This window comes from Bison bison, unplaced genomic scaffold (genome assembly GCF_000754665.1).
Source record: "Bison bison bison isolate TAMUID 2011002044 unplaced genomic scaffold, Bison_UMD1.0 scf7180017863886, whole genome shotgun sequence".
Lineage (NCBI taxonomy): Eukaryota > Metazoa > Chordata > Mammalia > Artiodactyla > Bovidae > Bison > Bison bison.
Genome location: NW_011494458.1, coordinates 230,871 through 255,079, shown reverse-complemented (window position 1 = coordinate 255,079; position 24,209 = coordinate 230,871). Strand labels below are relative to the sequence as shown.

At 36.8% G+C, this 24,209-nt stretch overlaps 1 protein-coding gene across 1 annotated transcript in view; it reads left to right on the top strand.

Moving 5' to 3' along the window:
- Window positions 1–24,209, top strand: part of ZPLD1 (zona pellucida-like domain containing 1) — a 51,306-nt gene that overhangs the window by 20,519 nt on the left and 6,578 nt on the right. The window contains exons 2-8 of the mRNA XM_010833756.1: window positions 3,247–3,467; window positions 8,442–8,623; window positions 10,983–11,055; window positions 15,515–15,612; window positions 17,022–17,102; window positions 20,823–20,994; window positions 22,973–23,081. Of these exons, the coding sequence (XP_010832058.1) occupies window positions 3,247–3,467; window positions 8,442–8,623; window positions 10,983–11,055; window positions 15,515–15,612; window positions 17,022–17,102; window positions 20,823–20,994; window positions 22,973–23,081 (936 nt within the window). The remainder of the gene's footprint in view (window positions 1–3,246; window positions 3,468–8,441; window positions 8,624–10,982; window positions 11,056–15,514; window positions 15,613–17,021; window positions 17,103–20,822; window positions 20,995–22,972; window positions 23,082–24,209) is intronic.

Genomic DNA, 24,209 nt, shown 5'->3' with positions numbered 1-24,209 from the left:
CGTTTCTCATGATGTACTCTGTATATAAGTTAAATAAGCAGGGTAACAATATACAGCCTTGACGTATTCCTTTTCCTATTTGGAACCAGTCTGTTGTTCCATGTCTAGTTCTAATTATTGCTTCCTGACCTGCATATAGGTTTCTCAAGAGGCAAGTCAGGTGGTCTGGTATTCCCATCTCTTTCAGAATTTTCCACAGTTATTGTGATCCACACAGTCAAAGGCTTTGGCATAGTCAATAAAGTAGAAGTAAATGCTTTTCTGGAACTATCTGGCTTTTTCGATGATCCAACAGATATTGGCAATTTACTCACTGGAGTGCATCATTGAATATCTTAGTTTCCTGCTCTCTGGGACTTTCAATTTATTGAGAAAACAATTATGCAAATGTGTATGTGATTCAAAGTTAATATGATAGTATAGGAACAGAGTAGCATACTTTAGGTTTGGGATCATGAATGTGTTTGGGAAAGAGACAATGAAACTTGAAACCTGAGGGGTGAGTAGGAGTTTCTCAGACAAGGACTGGGAATAAGAGAAGCATCTATGGAGGTGAAGAAGACCATTTAAAGGTCTTATGTAAGCTTTATTAGGCTTTTTAAAGTGCTCACGGTATTTTATTGAGGAAGAACATATAAAATAACATATACCAACTTTAAGCGCGTGGCTTAAAAATTTCACCATAGGTTTACACTCATTATCAACACTCAGATTAAGACAGAGAACAACTTTGTCACCCTCCAAATTTTCTTTATTTCCCCTATTCTAGACAGTTTCCCTCTGGAGGTAACCACTATTCTGGCTTCTGTCACTTAGATACATTTAAAGAACTGAAAAAAGTTCAATGAAATGGTTGTAGAGACCGAGGGGGATAGTAGAGAGGAGATGAGAATGCAGTGGTAGGTAGGTGGCGGGCCACAGAGAATCTTGAGGAACTGGTTCAAGATTTGAACTTTTGGCTGGAATGAAATGAATAGCTGTTGAAAATCTGCACAAAGAAATAAAATGATTAGATTCACTTTTAGCAGTTGTACTAAACAGAGGGCATTAAGAGCAGAATTAAAGGAACCAGTTAGGAAGTTAATGTAATATTCTAAGAGAAAAGATAATGGTTTACATGTGCAAAGGAACAGCATGAAGATGGAGAAAAATCAACAGATTTAAGAGCTAATTTGAAGTTTAAATGTTTGAAACACTTAAACATTTGTTAAAAAGAACTCATTATTTTAATAAGAGCACCATTTAAAAATTATAGTTGCGTTTGAACAGCTACTGTCATTGAAAGCTAATAGATATATTCTCAAATTTAAAATGGTATTTATTATATTCTATCTTGGCACAGTATAACTTCACAATGAATTCATTTTATTTTCCACCTACAAAGGGAATGTTGTTTGGAGTTTACCATAAGAACTAGTCTAATATTTTCCTTTTGGCCATAAACAAGATTTTCCATCTTTCTTTCACTATGAGAAAATTAAAAATTTTTTGTATTGAGTTTAAAATCATAATCAAACATAGAAATTTCCATTTTGATTTATTCATGTCCTCAAAATATGACTCATTTTACTAACAAAAACCAGTATGGAGAATAAACACTCCAAAGAAACATGCCATTGAACATTTTTACCCTGAGGTTAGAACTGATATATTTAAGAAAATTTACTTTATGCTAAAAACTCATGAGTGAGATTTACATATTGCTTAGATCATTAGCCAAAAATATTTTATTTTGCTTGTTTTACCTTTTTGGAACAATTAGGGTGATTTCTCCAAATAACCTAATCCAATTTTGTTTTTTTTTTCACATTTTGAAAACCAATTGTATGTTTCAGATTCTTTATCCCAGTGGTAATAGCAAGGGTGGTAAAGAGTAATAAGGTTACTGTATTAATTTCCTAAGTCTGCTGTAACAAAGTGCCACAAGAGAGTGACTTGAAACAACAGAAATTTATCATTTTCCAATTCCAGAGGCCAAAAGTCCAAAATCAAGGTGTTAGTAGGGCTAAGCTTCCTCAGAGGCTGAACAGAATTCTTCCTGGCATCTTCCTGGTGGTTTGCTGGTGGTCTTTGCTGTTCCTTGGGCTTTCAGGTGCATCACTGTAATTCTTTGTCTTCACATGGCATTTTTCCTGTGCCTCTGTCTCTTCAAATGATAACACCAATCATATTGAATTAGAAACCCATCCTATCCAGTATGAACTCATCTAAACTAATTACAACTTCAATAACCCTATTTCCACGTAAGGTCACATTTTGAGGTACTGGGGGTTAAGATTCAATGTATCTTTTTCTTTTTTTTTCCTGAAGGGAGGGAAGTAATTCAACCTGTAACTGTTACCAAATCCAAAAAAATAACAGCTTCTGCCACTGCGAAATTACCTAGCAGCAATTGAATTGGCCATTTTTTACATATATTGTCTTCATTACATGTAGAAAAATAACTAAATAGATATATGAAAATGTTGTGCATGTATGTGTGTGTGTGTGTGTGTGTGTGTGTGTAGGCATGCCTGCTCACCTCTATAGACCTGGAATGGATCCCATCACTGATAACTCATGGAATCATGGAAAAGTGCAAATTTGTCTTACGTTTTAATGCTGAGGTCATTGCTTTTATTCAGTCATAGTCACTGGAAAATTTTTTTAGGATTGACTATGCATTTCTGAATGAAATATCAACAGGTTAGTTTTCATTTTCTTCCTCTCTAGCATAGCTTAGTAAAATAAAACAATCTGGATGGATGGCTTCTGTTTCTATATCCTGGATAAGATGGGTTACAAAACACCAAGGTGCTCAAAACTTTGGCTTAGGAGATTTCTTCCTTACACTTGGGAAAATGCATCGTTTGTAGTGAGTCTCTCTACTCTAGACATGTGTTCTAAATAATTCAGTTACTTTCTTCTGAATTTCCTCGAGACCTAATTTTTTCCACTCAATTCTCCAACAATCATTTTACACCACTTGACCAACATTTAATGCACATCCACTGTATACCAAGCACTAGGAAACAGAGATGAAATATAATATCTACACTCGAAGATCTCTCCGGAAATAACAAAGTCAATGACTGCTTTTACTGGGTATTTATCTTAATACTTTCACAGTGGATTATGGTGTGTTCAAGTATTCAAGCCAGTTAAACAGACAGAGGGGATGAAAATAACTCAGAGGATGTTAAAGTTATTCTTGGACCCTGTGCTATGCTTTTGTGACTTGTTTGTTTTTTATATTTTTTATTTCAGCTGAGAGAGATATCAATGTATACTGTGGGGTCCAGGCCATTACAATGAAGATTAATTTTTGCACAGTTCTTTTCTCCGGTTATTCTGAAGCAGACCTGGCACTGAACGGAAGGCATGGGGATTCCCACTGCAGGGGGTTCATCAATAACAACACCTTTCCTGCTGTGGTCATTTTCATCATCAATCTCAGCACCTTGGAGGGCTGTGGAAACAGTTTAGTGGTAAGATTAGAGTGAAACTATGTGCTAGGTTTGGCGATCATAACTAAAAAAACCAAAACAAAACTCCCCATATCATGAAATACTCAAAAACCCAATCTATCTTTTAAGAACAAAACCCCAATAAAACTGAACAAACCACTTTCCTTTGCCTGTTTGAGGCTTCTGATCCCAAACGTATGATTTCATTTTCCAGTAGTGGTTCTGTTTATTGCAGCTGGTGGTTGAGGGGCCTGAGATTAACTGTGCTACTCTAACCAGCATTATTTTGTATGAGAGACACTGAGGAGTATTTCTCTACAGTTTTTCATTAGCTGTGTTCCTCATGCTTTTTATGGAAGTATCTTTTATATTCCAGTGAGTTTGGCACTGAATCACTTGGCCTATTATTTCTTAGTGACCTCGTTCAGGAAGAAAGATGGAATACCGAATGAGAGAATCATCTAGGTATCGTGTTTACCATTGAATAAGCCACAACACTGTTTTGTAAAAGAGGGCTGTTAGCATTTCCAGCATGAGTTTCTTCATACTGTGGATCTATCCTTTGAATTAAAAAATGCTTATCATATGAAATCTTACCCATGAAATCCCTGCAACATGCTCCATCCAGTCATTGTGAAAATTAAAGCACCACTTCAGATATTTCTACCTTGAATGAGAGCCACTTATCTACACTATTCATTTACTTATTCATGTATTGAATACAAAAAATAGAATTATAACAGGCATTCACTCTCCTGGGACTTAAAAGTTAATTGAAGTAAAAGATAATTGTGATTTGGTGGGGGTGTTAGGCTAAAATTTATTTAAAACAATTTTTCCTTTTGCTTGTTTAAATATAGTTTTATTGGTTAATCCTAGCAAAGACAAAAAGAAGATTCATTGAACATGTCCACTTAGGCCAGTAAAGAAGGAGAGATTGGCTTTTCCTCTTGATAAGTTATTGTTTGGGACTAAGGGGGAAAGCTTGATTATTCTAAGGACAGAGCTTTTAAGACCTGATGGGAGATAGGAGACAGGAAAAAGGGATTTCTTTTAATCTCCTTTATCTTTTCTCAGAGGGCAGTTAGAATATTGTGCCCATGACAGTTTCCAAATATACAGCTTGAGTATTGTTGACTCTTTTTATTAAAAACGTTTATTCATCTCTTGCGGTTGTGTGCAGAGAGGTTATGAAGTGGGCCTAAGGGACAGTGAGGGGAAGTGAGGCAGGTTGATTATTATACATCCAAGTTTCCTTGTGGAGGGAGGGAGGGGGAAAGGAAGGGACAGAGGGAAGTAGGGAAGAAGGGAGGGAGCTCAAGTGGAGAGAAGCAGCGCAGCCTCTCCCCTCAAGGACTTTGCTTCAGGGAGCTTCCTATTCTCCATTTCAGTCTTATCTTGCTCCCTGTTGCCAAAAAAAGAAAACAATTCCAGAGAAATGCCAGGCAAAGCACCCACGTGTGTGTGTGCATGTGTGTGTGTGTGTGTATCATTTCTTTGTGTGTTTTTTTTTTTTTTAAACTGAATGAGCCTGGTATGTAATGTACATGTATGTTTGTACACACATACTTTTTTTTCATAGATAGAATTTGCATGTTTAGCTAGCCAGTCAGGCAGGCAATGTGTAGAGAGGAAGATTTACTTAGTTTATATTTTTGTCTTAGATATCACCAGCTTTGGTATCTGCTCCAAGGACAGTTCTATATGGGAAAAATTAAGTAGACTACTAAATCATATGGATTAGAATCAAAATGTTTTTTCATAAGGGTTCTGGTTCTCTTCATGAATCAGTTAGATAATTGCTTCAGCTTTGCCCATGTGCTCTTAGGTCCATGTATAAAGTGTATTCTCTTGTTGAAAATTAAATGTTATAGGTCTCCATAATAGGTGCTAGAATATTAATTGATCATCATATTGTATTTGACATGGGGGGAGAAGTTCAAAGGTATTATGACAACCAAGAACGTTATTGATGTCAGAATTGTTAGTTCTCCATGAGCACAGGGGAGGCTACCCTTCCCAGCCCCTTTGCAGTTAGTGAGGGCTTTGTAACTGGTTCAGTCCTGTAGACTCTTATTGGACTTGACATGTACACAGCAAAAAGCCTCTACATGACCTACTAGCTCCGGCATTTTCTGTCTTAGCAGTACTAGAAGCCACATGCTGAGATGGCAGTGCTACAGGGAAATAGACCCAGTCTGAGGCAAAAACACTGTGCAAACACTTGGAATGGAACCCCCTTTACCAAACTATATTGGACATGTAGCATAAACAAAAGGTGAACTTTTGTTGTGTTAATATACTGAGATATAGGGGTTGAATTGTTACTCCCATATTACATAGCCTGTGCTGACTCAAATAATATGTTACCATGGTTTAAAAATCCTCAGAGTTTAATGATCATAGGCCCATATAAAGTTTGTTTCACTGGAGAGCCTGAATTTTGACAAACATACTGCTAGTAGTCACTGTTGATAAAAGAAGTATTCAGGCGACCCTCTACTTGGTAATTCACACATGAGAACAGAGAGCCTGGGCAATAATAACCTTAGAGCTGAGTCACTTAGTCATGTCCGACTCTTTGCAGCCCCTTGGACTGTAGGCTGCCAGGCTCCTGTGCCCATGGAATTTTCCAGGCAAGAATACCAGAGTGAATTGTCATTTCCTTCTCCAGGGATCTGCTGAACCCAGGGATCAAACCCATGTCTTTTATGTCCCTGCATTGGCAGGTAGATTCTTTACTATCAGTGCCATCTAAGAAGTCTAATAGGCAGTCATTCCTGTATGTCATTACCATCTGAGTGTTTTAAGATATTGATACTATCATCAGAGACAGAATTCATCCAAAATCCTTGACCTCCAGGTTAAAATATGTGACCGTGAGCCTGTGCTGTGCTATGCTTAGTCTCTCAGTCATGTCTGACTCTTTGCAACCCCAAGGACTGTAGCTTGCCGGGCTCCTCTGTCCATGGTGATTCTCCAGGCAAGAATACTGGAATGAGTTGCCATGCTGTCTTTCAGAGGATCTTCTCAACCCAGGTCTCTCACATTGCAGTTAGATTCTTTACCAGCTGAGCCACCAGGGAAGCCTAAGAATACTGAAGTAGGTAGTCTGTCCCTTCTCCAGAGGATCTTCCTTACTCAGGAATCGAACCAGGGTCTCTTGCATTGCAGGTGGATTCTTTACCATCTGAGCTACAAGGAAGCCCAACTGTGAGCCTAGTGCTTCCCAATAAAATGTATGATGTCAACTTCACCCAAACAATATTTCATCAGAAAAACCTTCATCTAGTTATAGACTTGAAAAACATTATAACTATGGTAACATAATTTAAGGCCTCGGTTTTTGAAAGTCTTCCTTCTTTGACTTATTCTAGATATTTCAGACTCGGAATTGCAATTTAAATGTTTGAATTTTCTATTAACTTTTTAATTAAGATATTAACATGTAATAAAATAAGTGGCAGAGGATGAGATGCTTAGATAGCATTAACAACTCAATGGACATGAATTTGAGCAAACTCCGGGAGACAATGAAGGACAGGGAAACCTGGTGTGTTGCAGCTATGGGGTAGCAAAGAGTTGGACATGATTTAGCAACTGAACAACAAGAATAAAATCATTTGTGTTAAGTGTAACAAAAAATATTAACAATTCCTTAAATGATGTTTATTAAATTTTAGTGGAATTGGAGAATCCAGTGAAAACTGTTCAGTCCCAAGAGAATACACACATGGACAATATTTTTATATAAATTCTAGAAGTTCATGATCCCTCTGCATCATCCCTGTGAACTATTGCCCTGAAAGGAGATGAGAATCTCCATGTACCAGAGGAAGACCCTAGGGAGATCGATCATCAGAAAATTTGTGACCTTCATTCATTTGTTTAAAATTTATCTCAGGGGTCCCAGGATGCTGTTGTCACTGAAGGGACAAAGGCAAATAAGACCTAGAGGGTCCCTGCCTGCAAAGAGCTCTCTGATTATGGATGGAGGTGTGCTGAGTCAGACCACTCATGCGCTATGACTGCTTCTGTGAGACAGAAAGTATGCGGGGTCGGGAGAAGTTCCCAAGGAAGATGAGATCCAGGGAAGTAGGATATGTTGTGGTGAAGAGGGCCAGAGAGGAGGCAGTAGTATGCACAAATGCTAGAGCAACAAGGGCCTTGATGCTGGGGCATTACTAACCAAGAATGGGAGCCTGGAGATATGAAGCTAACACTGAAAACAAGATCATGTTAACAGGGGTCTTTTAGTCCAGGCCATGAAATTTGGCTTTACCCGTGAGTATTTTCAAATTACTTGCTCTTGCACAACAAGTAACATATAGTTTCTCTCCTTTCTTATTTATGAAATATGAGTAAACCATCTCTGGTAATATGAAGCTTTATTTATTTAAAAGAAATATATGAGTCAGATAGAGAAAGACAAATATGATACTGCTTATATGTTGAATCTAAAAAAATGTTACAAATCAACTTATGTACAAAACAGAAATAGAGCTACAGATATAGAAAATAAAGTTACAGGTACCAAGGGGGAGTGGCAGGCGAGGGAAAAATTGGGAGACTGGGATTGACATATGCATACTACTATATATGAGATAGATAACTAATAAGAATCTACTGTATAGCACAGGGAACTCTACTCAATACTCTGTAATGATCTACATGGGAATAACATTTAAAAAAGAGTAAATATATGTATAATCGATTCACGTTGCTGTATCACAGAAACTAACACATTGTAAACTAACATTGTAAATCAACTATACTTCAATAAAAATTAATTAAAAAAATTAAATCACCCTCTTATTGAGAGAAAAAAAGACATATGATCACTTAGAATTATGTGTGTATAATTTCAAAATTATGTCATGTTATAGTTGCAACAGCCCCTGGAAATGATCTGATCTAATGTTTTATTTTGCATATGAAATGCCTAGATTTATGAGTAACTATTTAATCACTGAGCTTGACCTACAATTCTAACAGGTATCCACAGTTCCTGGAGTCAGTGCTTACGGAAATGCAACTTCAGTACAAATAGGAAATATTTCAGGATATATTGATACTCCAGACCCACCAACAATCATCAGCTATCTACCTGGGCTTCTTTACAAATTTAGCTGTAGTTATCCATTGGAATACCTGGTTAATAATACCCAGCTTGCTTCGTAAGTCGCATTTTATTCTTACTTTCTCATGTTGTCTTTTTATTTGGGTCATTTTTACCCTTGAGGAACTTACAAAGATATTAATAGCAGGATTTGTTGAGAAAGTTAAACTGAATCTAATGGAAACTGTATATGGTCTTATGTATCTATCTACTTAAGGCTATGGTTTTTCCAGTGGTCATGTATGGATGTGAGAGTTGGACTGTAAAGAAAGCTGACCACTGAAGAATTGATGCTTTTGAACTGTGGTGTTGGAGAAGATTCTTGAGAGTCCCTTGGACTGCAAGGAGATCCAACCAGTCCATCCTAAAGGAGATCAGTTTTGGGTGTTCATTGGAAGGACTGATGCTGAAGCTGAAACTCCAATACTTTGGCCACCTGATGCAGAGAGCTGACTCATTGGAAAAGACCCTGATGCTAGGAAAGATTGAGAGCAGGAGGAGAAGGGGATGACAGAGGATGAGATGGTTGGATAGCATCACCGACACAATGGGCATGGGTTTGGGTGGACTCTGGGAGTTGGTGATGGACAGGGAGGCCTGGTGTGCTGTAGTTTATGGGGTCACAAAGAGTCAGACATGACTGAGCTACAGAACTGAACTGAACTTATCCATCTATAACGATTATTGTTTTGAAGAACATCAACAGTTCAGTTTTAATCTGTTCCCTAAATTAATACCAGCTCATGTTAGTCAAGTATTTGCCTTTGGTTCTCCTGGCTCCCTTCAGAACTGCCCAAGAACCCAAGAATCCTGGGGGCTTATGCAGTCCAGAGGATCTGTCATGTTTCCAGTGCGTAGATCATTCAGTCACTGTAGTGTTGGGTCCTGCTTGGGTTCAGTCTCTGCCGTCTGTGCTCACTGTTGGACTGCTGCCTCAGAATCTGAGGTCTCCATGCCTCCTGCTAAGGTGTCCCCTGCACAGATGCTGATGATTCCCAGCAAAGGTGGTATCACTCATAGCCAAAGAGCTTCAGACATGGATTCATTGCCCAGGTGGCTCAGTGGTAAAGAATGCACCTGCCAAGCAGGAGATGCAGGCTTAAAATCCCTGGGTCAGGAAGATCTCTGGAGGAGGAAATGGCATCCTCTCCAGTTGCCATAGGAAATCCCATGGACAGAAGAACTTGGCAGGCTATAGTCCATGGGATCTCAGAGAGTCATATCAGACTTAGCGACTAAACCACTACCACATTCATTCATTACTCCCAAAGCACACACTCCAAGACGTGTTTACATCCATATTGCAATATAATCATATGGATTTGTGAAATATTTTTGACAAAATGGGGTGATTAAATAAAAACTTTCCCTCTTCAGCTGTAGGGTTTTCTTTCACAAAAGTGAAGTTATTGTTTAATCTCAGTCGTAAGGGAACACGGAGGACACATTTTGCTTCAGTTTAAAAAATATTCATAGATAATTTAATGGTACAGTTATGATAAATGGCTTGGTCAAAAGCAAGATTTTGATGTAGAAAACAAGAAAAGAAAGGCATTGAGTCAAAAAGAAGCAGGTGCAAGAGAAATGGGTCATAGTCTTTCACTCTGCTCCCCTCAACTTCCTCACTAAATTCATTCCTGAACTTCAGTGCACATGGATATGCATTCATTTAAATGGGACTTCCCTGATAGCTCAGTTGGTAAAGAATCTGCCTGCAATGCAGGAGACCCTCAATTCCTCAGATGGAAGATCTGCTGGAGAAGCTAAAAAGCTACCCACTCCATTATTCTGGCCTGGAGAACTAGTCCATGGGGTCGTAAAGAGTCGGACAGGACTGAGCAACTTTCTCTTTTGGAGAAGGAAATAGCAACTCACTCCAGTATTCTTGCCTGGAAAATCCCATGGATGGAGGAGCCTGGTGGGCTATAGTCCATGGGGTTGCAAAGAGTCGGACAGGACTGAGCGACTTTACTTTCACTGTTTCTTTATTCAACAAATATTTATTATACACCTAATATGTACCATGCAAAGTTCTAACAGTGAAAAAAGTAAAACAAAATTCCTGGTCTCATGAAGCTTGTATAGAAATGGAATTGATGAAAATGTATTCACATTAGATTCAGACTTTATTGGAATGACTTTTTTTTTCTGCAAGTCTCATATAGGTAATAAAAATGTAAAAAAAAAAAGATTCCTTTATAAATAAAAAGATCAGAAAGAGCAGTTTGCCTTTATTTAGTCCCTCTTGCTTTCTGATTACTTATCTGTTCAGTGTTTTAAACAATATGCTCTTTCCAGACCTAGTTATGTCAGGATTGCTCAAGAATTTTGGTGCCTTGAATCTAACATTAAGGTGTGATTGAAGCTGTTAATTTAAAAATCTCATCAGTGCCTCTCTTTTCCTCAATCTGTTTTAGGTCCTCAGCTGCTATTTCTGTGAGGGAGAACAATGGTACGTTTGTCAGCACTTTGAACCTGCTCCTTTATAATGTAAGTTGATCGTTGAAGGATGCTATTTTTTTTTCTCTCACTGTTCTGAGGAGCCATTTATGTGAATGGCTTTCCTATAAAGATCCACCAAAAGTTACATTAACCCTGTTATACTTTGGTAACATTTATTCATCTTCACCACCATTTCCAAATATCTTAGTGATAAAGGTATGCTAACGATTCCATTATTTTCCAGAAGTTGATAAATGATTTAAATTTTACTTCATATATGTGATTCTGCATAGTTACTCCAAGTGTCTATCTACATTTATATGTATATATTTATTTGTGTGTGTGTGTGTGTAAACATATTCAGGGTCAAGATTTTGGAAATAATATATATGTGATAAAAAGGTAAGAAAAGTCCAGACGATACTTCATTTGAAGGCAAGATACTTGGTGTTCAGTGTGTTACCATTCCCAGTGTGGGTTTTGACTGTTGTCAATTCTGTCGTATCTGAAATAGTTTGGGTTTGACTACATAGTATTGTCTAAACTTTTGTCATGTAAATATTGACAGTGGCAGCAAAATGTGAAAAATATATGAATTTCTATTTATAACTCTAACGTTAATCCCCCAAATGATATTTTCATGTTGATTAAAAATTTTATTCATACATTTTAAATGCCTGATTTAAATATCAATTTTTCAATATATCAACCAACATTTTTGCAAATTATGAATCTGATTTTTACATTATTATTCATGTCATCATGGCACTGAGTTATAATTCATGCAACTGATTTAAAAGTCAGTGCTTTATACTTTGCATATAATGAGCTATAAATATTGTAGTAGGACACTTTCCAAAGGCATTTAAAAAATCATGTTTATAAGTTTGTAGTCTGACACCACAGAGTTCTAAACAACAAATTAAAATGTGTTGGAATGAAGATTGCCTTTCTGTCATTTCTAAACTTTCTTCTGCAAGGAGAAGCGGCCAAGATACTTGGTTTTACAATACTCAGCAAATGTGTGCCAATATTAATTCCCAGTATGACCAGATATTTATTATTGTTGTAAGCAATATTTTTAAATTGGAAAGTTTCTATCTGTTAATTTATATGTGTAATCTTCCTGAGATAGCACTGTGATGACTGCCTTGGATTCAATATTATTTGTTCCAATTGACTGAAACAAAGATGAGAATTCCTGATCAAAAGAGTGAAAAATATACTCACATGACATTTAAGGATACCACTATTTTCTGTGAAATTAAGCTATTCTCTTAATAAAAATTTAGAAGTGTGGACTTGAGGAGAGCTTTGCTATTAAGCTCTTTCCTTTATCATTAGAAATAGTATAGTAGTCCTATTGTTAAACTACACCTAATCCTTGAAAGAGTTCCTAGAATCTTAGTGCCAAATGAAAGCCTATAATCTGATGATAACCTAAGATTTTAATTTGATGGTTAAAAGGTAATTATTTGATATGACTATAAACAAAATACATAGTATCAAAATCATTCTCATTTTTAACCAATTTGCAATGATATTACTAATGGTTGAATTAACACATTGAAATTTAAAATTTGTTTACTAAACAGTTATTTAATAAAATTCAACCACTTCCCTACAAACCAGTTTTTTTTTTTTAAATCAGCAGACTATTTTTTAAGAGCAGTTTTAGGTTTATAGAAAAATTGATCTAAAAGTACAGAGAATTCCTATAGACCTCCAGGGCCTACATACAATTTTCTTTATTACTTACACCTTGCATTATGGGGCATGTAGCATATTTCTTATAACTTATGAGCCAATATTGATATATTAAGTAATTTTCATAATTTACATTTAGGTTAATGCTTCATGTTATATATCCTATGGGTTTTGAAAACTGTGAATGGCATGTGTCCATTATTGTTGCATCATACAGAAGAGTTTCACTGCCTCAAACTAGTTTTTTAATTTGGCACCATTGTAGTATTTTGCCATCTTTCAGGACATTAAAAAAAACTAGCAATTTATACTGGAAAAGAATTTTTGTTATTGTTCAATCACTAAGTCACGTCTGACTCTTTGCAACCCCATGGACAGCAGCATGCCAGGGTTCCCTTTCCTTTACTATCTCCTGGAGTTTGCTCAAATTCATGTCCATTGAGTCAGTGATGCCATCCAATCATCATCCTCTGTCGCCCCCTTATCTTCCTGCCCTCAGTCTTTCCCAGCATCAGGGTCTTTTTCAATGACTCGGCTCTTCAAATCAGGTGGCCAAGGTATTGGAGCTTCAACTTCAGCAGCAGTCCTTCCAATGAATATTTTGAGTTGATTTCCTTTAGGATTGACTGGTTTGATCTTTTTGCTTTCCCAGGGATTCTCAAGAGTCTTCTCCAGCACCACCATTTGAAAACATCAATTCTTTCGTGCTCAGCCTTCTTTCTGGTCCAACTTTTACATCTGTACATGACTACTGAAAAAAAAACTATAGTTTTAACTAAACAGACCTTTGGTATACTTTAATGAAATTATCCAAAACCATATTTATTATTTGTTTGGAACTCTAACACTTAGCTACCCAAATGTGATTTTATTGTAGCATTTCAAACTAAGTATTATGTTACAACCATTTGGGGCCATATTTTCCTATTTTACATGCAAAGGTTTTGATTTCTAACCCTTGGGAATTACGAAAAGTTATATTATTCACCTACTACTCTTATTCTGTGGTTAGCTATTTGAAAAGGAAAAGTTGTACTGAATATGGATTCAGTACAATTATTTCTGTGTGTTATGGGATTCATTGAATGTACTTATGAAAATTGTACCTGTAAAAAAATGACATTTATTGATTTTGTGATTTCAATATGTGCAGTTTACTTCGAGTTGACCTTGGCCCTTATTCTTACATAGTATAAATATATTAGTTTTCTTCTCTGTGGAAATTAAGTGAGGATGATTTTGAATTTGAATTGCACCTAAGTAATAGTGTCTTCTGAGCAGATAAAGAAACAGAGTAAATCTAAAACTGTGCTATGGTAATTATGAATTATTTTTAAAGTTGAAGAAAAAATCTAAAATAAATATCATTGATTTTAGGGACAATATTTACTAACAGGAGTAAGGCAACTATACAAAATAAAATCTAAACATTACTGTTTAGAAGAATTTTAGAAGAAAAAGGTGATAATTAAGATTAAACCATAGCTGAGTCATATCATTTGCAAATGACTTTGTAGTATAATATTTGTAAAAAAAAATGAAGTAATATCCTTTGGGACAATACTGATGCAAGTACAATATGAATGAGCCATAATAGTCGATGAAGTGTGTATAACTTGAAGAAGTTGGAAAAGGGAGCCAGGAAGAGAATTAATTAAAAATACTACCTATGAGAAATGGTTAGAGGAGCTGTTATCATTTATCACAGAAATCTAGAAAATAAGTACAGCAAATAATCCCTCACTTATCAGGCTTAATTTGGGAATGAAATGCTCCACATGAATACAACCCTTTCAAAAGTGAAGCATCCAAGTTACTACTGCGTTAAGTTTCAAAATTCAGTATCTGTTGTTTCTTCCCAGCCTTCTGAAACAGAGTGAGCTCTGTATTCCGCCTTTGCTTGATGATACTGAGATTTCATTAAATATTTCCCTTTGCTGCAAAATAGCTTTATCTTCAGAGTTACTAAATTTGGGGGAAACAATTTGCCTCCATGATAAATGATTTGACAACTTAGATTTTGAGTTTCTTCTTTATTCTTCATTTTTTTTTCTGCTTTTCTTTACTATCAATTTCTAATTTACTGCCTTAATCTACTGTAAATTGGGGAATTATATAAATAAGCTCTGCAGAATTGATCTAAACTAACAGTAAAAGGTAAAAATTAAGCCCTAAGACACCCTTCTGTAAGTCCTCACCACGTTATCTAGTACAGGAATTCCATGGCATGCATTTTTGGCAACTTGGAGAACACACTGGTCCCTTTTTTGTTTTTGTTTTCAGTTAAATTATTGTAATTTAAAATTGCGAGATAAGTGACTTTGGGTTAATGAGAGATTATTAAGAGTATAAAGATTTACAACTCCAGTGGCAAAGGGCTTAAACTGAAGCAGATATAATTTAAATAAACTGAATATTAGCTACTAATATAATTTAAATAAATGAAATATGAATTTAAATAAACTGAATAGTGATAGTTGAATATTAGCCAAACTAAATACTAACCTCTTACTAGTAACCATTGCATGTAATTTAAATACATTGAACATAAATCATCATAAATGATAAACTATGGACATGAAAAGATTTATGCATGGAAGTGAGTTTGTTACTTGGATATGATTTAAGAACAGTTCTGCCAAAAACTAGAGGATTAACTAGGTCCTTTTAGGAGATGGTTCAGTAAATTTATGTTGATTTGCTCTCTCTTTTTTTTAATAGGCCATTATTGTCTTAAGTAAACGTGCTGTTGTTGGGAAGGCAATGACGGGTTAATTGCTTATTTATTTTTTATTATTAGGATTCGACCTACAATCAGCAGTTAATTATCCCAAGTATAGGACTACCTTTGAAAACCAAAGTATTTGCAGCTGTACAAGCCACTAATCTGGATGGCAGGTAATTTCAAGCTCCCATCTTTTGTTGGTTAATACATTTTGGCTGCCTAAAGCCTGATGTTGGAGAAGGCAATGGCACTCCACTCCAATACTCTTGCCTGGAAAATCCCATGGAAGGAGGAGCCTGGTAGGCTGCAGTCCATGGGATCGCGAAGAGTCGGACATGACTGAGCGACTTCACTTTCACTTTTCATTTTCATGCATTGGAGAAGGAAATGGCAACCCACTCCAGTGTTCTTGCCTGGAGAATCCCAGGGACGGGGGAGCCTGGTGGGCTGCCGTCTATGGGGTTGCACAGAGTCGGACACGACTGAAGCAACTTAGCAGCAGCAAAGCCTGATGAATCATAAAGTTAGCTTATTCACAAAAAAAATATTGTCATTGCCACATCATTTAGGAATGCCTAATAAATAGAAATAAATTATAGGATTAAAGGGTGATACTTTAAGTCATTAATTGGAAAATAACATTTTTTCCCTTAAAGAAGGAGAGATAGTGATGGGAAGAGGGCATGGGGAGAGCTCTGGGATACCAGAATATTCTGCTTTTTCATTGAAAGGTGATTAGTCAGATACAGTAATTTTGTGAACACGTGGTCTGTACATTTTCTATGTACACATTTTCTATGTGTGTGTGTCTGCGTGCTCAATTGCTCTAGTCATGTCCGACTCTTTGTGACCCTGTGGACTATAGCCCACCAAGCTCCTCTGTTCATGGGATTCTCCAGGAAAGAATACTGGAATGGATTGCCATGCCCTCATCCAAGGGATCTTCCTGACCCAGGAATTGCACCTGCATCTCCTGCATTTTCTGCTTTACAGGTGGATTCTTAATTGCTGAGCCACAGGGGAAGCCATCCTATGTTTGTGCTAATATTCAATAAATGTTTATTTAAAACAACAAAAGAACTCTGGCCCACAAATATATTTAACAATCCCCAGAAACATCTCTTCAAAATAACCAAATAAGTCATTTCGTCTGATTCTTAGAAAATCCAGGATGATCAAAATTGAAAGGAAATTCAAAAGTAAAGATCCAGTTCTACCTTAATAAAAAATTGTAACATGCATATGATTTATTTTGGGTTTCTCGTATATTATTATTTAAACTTTGCATCCTGAAGAGATTGGTGGTCTTGAGAAATTTGGTTCTACTTTGCCTTCTCCCTTTTTGTCTTCTTGGCATTTCTGTTCTTGGTTTTATGTGATAGTTGATGTGCAATGGCAATCTGTTGCAGACTTTTAAACATTCTGAGTTTAGGAGAACATTTTATTAAACTAGAAGTCTCAGGAAATAATTAAACAACTATATTCCCTGGAGTAAATGTTTGTGAATATCTACTTCCTTTGGGTTAATAACTAATATCCAAAGGAGACTCTGACTCTAGATTATTCTTCCTTTTCCTTGCAGATGGAATGTCTTAATGGATTATTGCTACACGACCCCATCAGGGAACCCAAATGATGATACTCGATATGATCTCTTCCTTAGGTAGGTGTCTAAGTCTTGTATTGATAGCAATAATTCAATTGTAGATAATCCCAATAGAAAATTGAAGACAGATGAATTACAAGGTACTTTTATAGCTTTTAAATTTAAAGTTCTGAACATTCAAAACAAAAATTAAAATATAGTTGGAAGTGTAAAAGTGGAGAACAGTTTTCAACATGAAATGCTGAAAGGGCTATTGTTGGATGAAAGTTACAAGTAAGTTTGGCACATCAAAGATGTTTTATTCATGTTTAGGTCATACGGGAATATTTCATTGTCTTAGGAAAAGCATGGTTAAGAGATTATTGGCAATAAGAGAAAGGCAGTGACTATTTTTATGAAACTAGACTGTCTCATGGTATGTCAAAAGGAGAGTAAAATTAAAGTAATGGTCTAGATAATTTAGACCCCATAATGCTTTTCTTCATTTATCAGCATTTAAAATGAAAACCTACCACTTTTTTTTTTTAAATCAGATGCAATAACTTTGACTTCATTCCCCAATAGACGGTGATAGAGTGAAAGTAATCTACATTTGGGAAAAAGGGACATGGATCATAAAAACATTCAATCATCCTAGTTCCTTTTCAGCTTTTTTATCTGACAGGAGAACAGACTTGAGAGTCAAGCAATGGCTTCTAATCATGCTTATAAAATACAGTTGGCTCTGATCACTGCTGCTTATTGACACATGATGGGAATAATATGATGGGAAATCAAAAGAATAAATTTTATTGGTTAATCAAGGTTAAGGTGCTACTCAGAGTGTATGATCAAACTGACACTCATCCTATTGCTGGAAGTGTTCATTTGGTTAACATTTTTGGGAAACAATATCCTTAAAAAAAATTCTTAAAAGATTTCATATCTTTTGATTCTACATTTGTGAGTTAGGAAGCATATTCTAAAAGTATTTATCATCTTCTTGTCTATCAGTGCTATTTAGAATAGTAAAAATAGGAACCAACTGCATGTTCAGCAGCAAGGAAAGGGGTAGGCGAATTATGGAGAAGCAGCAAGTTGAAAGCTCACGTAGGCATTATAATCACACAAAGTTATTTATAAAATAGAAAAAAAGATTTGTTCTATTTTATCTCTTTCCCTTCTGTCTTCTCGATAGTCCTATCTTTATAAATATGTGATTGTTTACAATTTAAATGTATTAAAATATGAAATGAAAGAATTAGCATATACAATTGTACAATTGACCTCATTTATATATTATAGAAAAGAGTGTAAGGAAATATTAATACATCAAAAGATTCACCATGGTTATGTATGCACAATGAGATTGTGGATCATTTTGCTTTGACATTTTTGTTTTTCTATAATCTATAGAAATTTCACAATTTCTATAATCATTGCATATTATAATCTGGAATATGATCGTTAGACTTCTAGTATGACTATGGTTTCAGCTTAGTTCTTTCAGTTTTCTTCTTGGAAACTATAGAGACCGAAATCGTTCCCCAAATGACATTTTCAGTGAGATTAGGACGAAAAGAAAACCTAGAAATTACAAAATATTTGTTAGTGTTGATAAAATTAGTTAATAAGACCAAAACATACAGTATAGGAAAAGGCTGGGAGGAAGTGGTGTGGGAAGAGGTGGCAGGAGAAGTGGGGAAGAAAAGTGAATGCTGAGGGTGCCAGTGCCGTAGAACCTAGAAACAGCCTGGAGAAATGCACACCTACAAGGACAGAGACTCATAAGCTAACTGAATCGAGAAAAAACAGATGAACAAAAAATTTATAAAATACAAAAGAAAGGGGGAAATCTACAAGGAAATGAGAAGGATATGATACTACCAGAGGTTGCAGTTAATAGACACTCTAAAGTTATTAAGAAGTATGATATTATGTGAGGCTAGACGCGTAGATAAAAATTTACAATACTCAGTTGAAAATAGATCCAAAGCATGGTCATTTATTAGGTGATCAGTCAGTTCAGTTCAGTCGCTCAGTCGTGTCCAACTCTTTGCGACCCCATGAATCACAGCACGCCAGGCCTCCCTGTCCATCACCAACTCCCGGAGTTCACTCAGACTCACGTCCATCGAGTCAGTGATGCCATCCAGCCATCTCATCCTCTGTCTTCCCCTTCTCCTCCTGCCCCCAATCCCTCCCAGCATCAGAGTCTTTTCCAATGAGTCAACTCTTCGCATGAAGTGGCCAAAGTACTGGAGTTTCAGCTTTAGCATCATTCCTTCCAAAGAAATCCCAATAGAGTGCGATAATATGCAAATCAATGGGATTGACAGAGAGTTTTAAAAACAGTGCAGGGCAGTAGATAATCATAAGAAAAATAAAGTATGAGATCTGTACTTTGCTCATTATACCATGATAAACTTTAAATGGATTATTAATTTAAATGTAAAAACTACAGATTTAAAAGTGATGGGAGAGAAAATGCAAAATATCATTAGAACTTTGGAGTATGGAAAATCATCTTTAGCCCACATACTAGAAGCCATAAAATAAAACATTTAAAGTTAAATTATATAAAAATAAAATTTCTCAAACATATGTACATAGGCACATGCACACACAGACACACACACACAGTGAGGACTGGCCAAAGCCAAGCAACAAAGTAAAACAATTCACAATTTATATAACAAACAAGGAACCACATTTCTTAAAAACCAAGGATTTAAAGGAATCAGAAAGGAAAGGCCAATAATACAATTAAAATTTGGGCAAAAAACATAAACAAATTTCAGATAAAGAAATATGAATGGCTCTAATATATATGATAAATGCACATATCCATTCACATTAACAAAAAGCTGAAATAATATTACATGATGATGGTTTATTGTCCCTGTCAAATAGGGAATAATCCAGAATTTTATGCATATACTTTGTTGATATAGCTCTGAGGGAAATTAAGTATTTTTTATACATTACTGGGACAGTACAAAATGTGGCAATACTTAGGGCAATATGGCAAAGTCTGTTGAATGATCCTTACAGACATATAAGGATATATGTAAGATATATATATATAAGATAAGATAACCCTGCACATTTTCCAAATGATGCATTGTAATGCTGTTCATTATTATTTGTAAAATTCAAAAGATTCAAAACAAAGCAAGGAAATATACATGGGACACAGGTTTTGTCAACTCCAGCACATGTGCATGATGAAATAGTATACAACTGTGAGAAAAGATGAAGGAGGGTCTCTATTGATACAGAGAGATCTCTAAGTTACATTGTTAAACTTTAAAAAGGCAAGATACAAAACAATATAGAGAGTTTGCTATGATTTGTTTAAGAAGAGGGGAACATTGAGAATATGGCTTCTGTTTCTACTTGCATATGTCCTGTGAGGCTGCAGTAACATGTGAGATCACCTCAGGCAGGTTTGTGTGTGGGCATGCAAGGGCATGGACAAGGGCAAAGATAGATGTTTTACTTTGTATATTTTATGCTGTTTGGATTTTTCAACATATAAGGGTATGATTCCTCTAAAATTTGGCAGAAATATTGTAATCATAAACTGATTTGTTTAAATTTTATGAACTATGTCACTCCTACCTCTGTTGAGTTAGCTTGTTTTCCTATAACAAATCTGTAACACGGCATAATTTTGTTAGCTCTTAATGTAATGGGCGCTGGGGAAACCCTCTTAATATTGCAGAAATTAATGTACAAGTCATGGTGGGTTCTTACTTTCCAGTATTAATTGTTGTCACTTTCTCTAACATGCAGCTGTGACAAAGATCCTCAAACTACCGTCATTGAAAACGGCAGAAGCCAGCGGGGCCGCTTTTCTTTTGAAGTGTTCCGATTTGTGAAACACAAGAATCAGAAAATGTCTACTGTCTTCCTGCACTGCGTTACCAAGCTCTGCAGAGCTGATGACTGCCCCTTCCTCATGCCAGTAGGTTTTTGATAACTTTATTCTGAACTGTTGTATTAAACTAAGCTGAAGGTTATCAAGTGTTAGGAACTTATTTCTACATAGAAAGTGAATATGCATCAGGTCAGATAGTTTGAAGTACAATTTTTTCATTCATCCAGTAAAGATATCTTGAATACCTACTTTGTGCCAAGCATTATACTGGGAATACAGAGATGCGTGCATGAATTCTGAATTTAATTAGCTTAATTGTTAGAAGCATGAGATAGTCAAGGAATAAAATATGACAAAATGTTATGATGCAAAGGCAGACATATATATGCATTGTAGCAAAAGGCACTATTCATCATTGTGAGAGAGGTGAAACAGAAGAAGATGAGAGACTTGATTGAAGAGATGTGATTTTGAAGACAGAGACATTCTACACCAAAGGATGGTCAAAGCACAGACACAAGAAACAGAGTAACCTGCGAACTTCCAGTCTCAGTAGGGCTACGGAGAAGATCAGAGGATGATGGGCAAGCCTGTGGTGGGGGCAGCACTGGCACTAGAAAGGTTGATTGACCAGATGGCCAGGGAATCCCTGGTATTAAAAGATAAAAACTATAAAAGATGTGGATCTGTACTACATATCTGTTAGTCACTCAGTCATGTTCGACTCTGCAATCCCATGGGCTGTAGCGCAGTAAACTCCTCTGTCCATAGAGTTCTCCATGCAAAATTACTGGAATGGGTAGCCATTTCCTTTTTCAGGGGGTCTTGCCTATCCAGGGATTGAAACCTGGGTCTCCAGCATTGCAGGCAGATTCTTTACTATCTGAGCCACCAGGGAAGCTCATATAGCTGCCACTAAAATATACACCCATTTACTAGTGAAGAAATAAAATTCTATTTCTGATAGGCCCTCTAGGATCATACCAATATTAACATGGATTAAATAATGGCAAGCCAATCTGGTATTCTTGCCTGGAAAATTCCCTGGGCAGAGGAGCTTGGTGGGCTACAGTCCATAGGATTGGAGAGTTGGACATGACTAAATGAGAATACACACACAAACTCAATATTAACCTGAGAAAAATGCAGCCATTTTTTTGATTTAAAATAGCTTTAATGTCTGTATAGTCAACGCTATGTTTTTTTTCAGTAGTCATATATGAATGTTAGAGCTGAGTGTTGGAGAGTTGATGCTTTTGAACTGTGGTGTTGGAGAAGACTCTTGAGAGTCCCTTGGACTGCAAGGAGATCCAACCAGTTAATCCTAAAGGAAATCAATCCTGGCTATTCATTGGAAGGATTGATGCTGAGGCTGAAGCTCCAATACTTTGGCCACCTGATCCAAAGAGCTGACTCATTGGAAAAGACTCTGATGCTGGGGAAGATTGAAGGCAGGAGAAGGGGACAACAGAGGACGAGATGTTTGGATGGCATCACTAACTCAATGGACATGAGTTTGAGCAAGCTCTGGGAGATGGTGAAGGACAAGGGAAGCCTTGGGTGCTGCAGTCCATGGGGTCACAAAGAGTTAGGCATGACTGAGCGGCTGAACAACAACAAGCTTTAATGTGTTTATATGTGTGCTCAAATTCATGTATTTCTTTACAATCATTGATTATATTCATTCTGTATCAGGTGGGGTTAAATGAAGAGTCTGCATTTCCTTGGCTCTGTGCTGACCAATTTTTCAGGGAAAAATTTATTAAAGTCTTGAGAGAAATAAAAGTAGAAAAGTTTGATAAACACATCTCTTTTTCAGGAGAGCTGTTGAGCTATGTAAATTAATGAGGCGATGCACAATTACATCAGAAGGAAATAAGAAATGTGGCCCAAGCCAGGATAAGAAACACTGTAGCAGTTATATGCAAAGTAATTAAATGCACAGAAGTAACTGAATAAAATTAAACATGTAGTATCTCTTCTAAAAGAATCTGCTTTCCAAATGGCCATAAAGAACCAATTTAGTGCTGGTGTGGAATTTCACTTCTTTTCATTAACTCCTTAGGTTTGTGGCCACAGAGAAAGGCGAAATGTGGGGAGGAGGACCACTTTGAATCCCCAGAGTATTTCTGGAAACGCCGTACTCTCTGCGGGTCCCATCATTACTCGGAGTGGTAAGAGTGCGCCTCCTTTTGTGTGTAGTAATAGATGGTTCCAAAACAGCTTGTTCTTTGGCTTATAGGCATAACTCAAAATAGTTCCTAAATAGCATTAATTAACTGTGAGACAAGATAAATTGCTAGACAACTTTAATTTCATGGTAGTTTCCTCTTTATTCAACTGACTCACAAAGGGCAATATTGTCTTTACCACATTTCCCTTCACACATACACACACACATACACAAACACACACACACAGTACGCTTCTGGACATGTTTCATTTGCCCATCCAGATCTACTCTGCCCTTCCCAGCCCCTCTCTGACCTAAAACACTTATCTCTGTGAACTGCATCCGCTGGATGGATGCCTTGCCAAGTATAGTTTCTGGTTGGACTAGACCCATAGGTGGCGCTGTCAGAGGATGGGTGTGAGGTTCACATGGCTCCCACCAGACAACAGTCTCCATTCAACTACTCTCTCAGAGTTCTGGAATCTCTCCCTTTAACCCATAGTCCTAGTAACTTGACTTTCTCTTGTGAATTCCCTCCATCTTTATAAAGTGAGTGAAGTGAAAATCTCTCAGTCCTGTCCTACTCTTTGCGACCCCATGGATTGTTCATGGAATTTTCCATGCCAGAATACTGGAGTAAGTAGCCTTTCCCTTCTCCAGGGGATCTTCCCAACCTAGGGATTGAACCCAGGTCTCCCACATTGCAGGCAGATGTTTTACCAGCTGAGCCACACGTTAAGCCCAAGAACACTGGAGTAGGTAGCCTATCCCTTCTCCAGGGGATTTTCCCAACCCAGGAATCAAATCAGGGTCTCCCACATTGCAGGCAATTCTTTGCCAACTGAGCTATCAGGGAAGCCCCCATTTTTATAAATTGTCCTAGTCGGTTCAGTTCAGTCGCTAAGTCGTGTCCGACTCTTTGTGACCCCATGAATTGCAGCACGCCAGGCCTCCCTGTCCATCACCAACTCCCGGAGTTCACCCAAACTCATGTCCATTGAGTCGGTGATGCCATCCAGCCATCTCATCCTCTGTTGTCCCCTTCTCCTCCTGCCCCCAATCCCTCCCAACATCAGGGTCTTTTCCAATGAGTCAACTCTTCACATGAGGTGGCCAAAGTACTGGAGTT